Source organism: Plasmopara halstedii (genome assembly GCF_900000015.1).
Source record: "Plasmopara halstedii genome assembly, contig: Scaffold_444, whole genome shotgun sequence".
NCBI classification, from domain to species: domain Eukaryota; phylum Oomycota; class Peronosporomycetes; order Peronosporales; family Peronosporaceae; genus Plasmopara; species Plasmopara halstedii.
This window is the reverse complement of record NW_020187364.1, coordinates 762,224-763,332: the sequence shown is the minus strand read 5'-3', so window position 1 is coordinate 763,332 and position 1,109 is coordinate 762,224. Positions and strand designations below refer to the sequence as shown.

General features: G+C 44.6%; 1 protein-coding gene across 1 annotated transcript in view; it reads left to right on the top strand.

Moving 5' to 3' along the window:
* Positions 1–871, top strand: part of PHALS_10110 (retrovirus-related gag-pol polyprotein) — a gene marked incomplete at both ends in the record, with an annotated part of 1,314 nt that extends 443 nt beyond the window's left edge. The window contains one exon of the mRNA XM_024725478.1: positions 1–871. This exon is cut by the window's left edge and continues 443 nt beyond it. Within this exon, the coding sequence (XP_024576251.1) occupies positions 1–871 (871 nt within the window).
* Between the last annotated feature and the right edge of the window lie 238 nt (positions 872–1,109).

The following is a 1,109-nucleotide window of genomic DNA, read 5'->3' as shown; positions in this document are numbered from 1 at the left end:
TGGATTGAAGCAATCGCCTCGCATGTGGAACAAGACTATCGACGATTTCATGCAGCTTCTTGAATTCACGAAATGCGAATCAGACCACTGTGTCTACATCAAACGCACCGGTCAAGAAATGGTTTTTGTTGCGCTTTATGTTGATGATCTTATCATTGCAAGCAGCAATATCAAGATGCTCCAAGACACCAAGCAAGCGCTTAGAAATCGCTTTGAAATGACTGACATGGGTCAGCTAAAGGATTTTCTTGGAATGGAGATAAGTCAAGACACGAAAGCTGGGACGGTCACAATGCGGCAAACTAAATTTGCGAACGATATTTTGGATAAGTTCAAGATGGAACACAGCAATCCTGTGAAGACACCTCAAGATCCGGGTCTCAAGCTTACCAAGGCTATGTGTGATGGCGGTTGTAATCACAAAGATACTATGATGAACGTGCCATACCGTAATGCCGTTGGATGCCTAATGTATTTGATGGTTGGCACACGCCCAGATCTGGTAGCTGCGGTGGGAATGCTTGGTCAATTTGCGGTTGATTCATGCCCAACGCACTGGCAAGCTTTAAAACGAGTTTTTCGATACATTAATGGCACAAGGAATTTTGGCATAGAGTTTCAAGCCGATGGTTTACATGAACTTGTGAGTTTTTCAGATGCAGATTGGGCTGGTGATGTCGAGTCAAGAAGAAGTACGAGCGGCTATGCATTCATGAAGAGCGGCGGTACGATAAGCTGGAGAAGCAAGAAACAACGCACAGTAGCTTTGTCGTCGACAGAAGCCGAGTACATGGCACTTTCAGAAGCGGCTCAAGAAGCAGTATGGCTCATGACATTTCTAAGTGAACTCGGTGAAAAAAAAACAAAGTGAGGCTGTCAAGATCTACGAGGAAAACTAAGGTTCGATCGCGCTTGCTAAAAATCCCGAGTTCCACAAGCGAACAAAACACATTGATATACGATATCATTTTATACGCGAAAAAGTTGAAGACGGCGAAGTAGCACTGGAATACGTCTCGACTCTCAACATGCTAGCGGACATCATGACCAAGGCAATCCCTGCAAGTCAGTTCTGTGTGCTTCGAGAAAAACTTGGCATTCAAGCACCA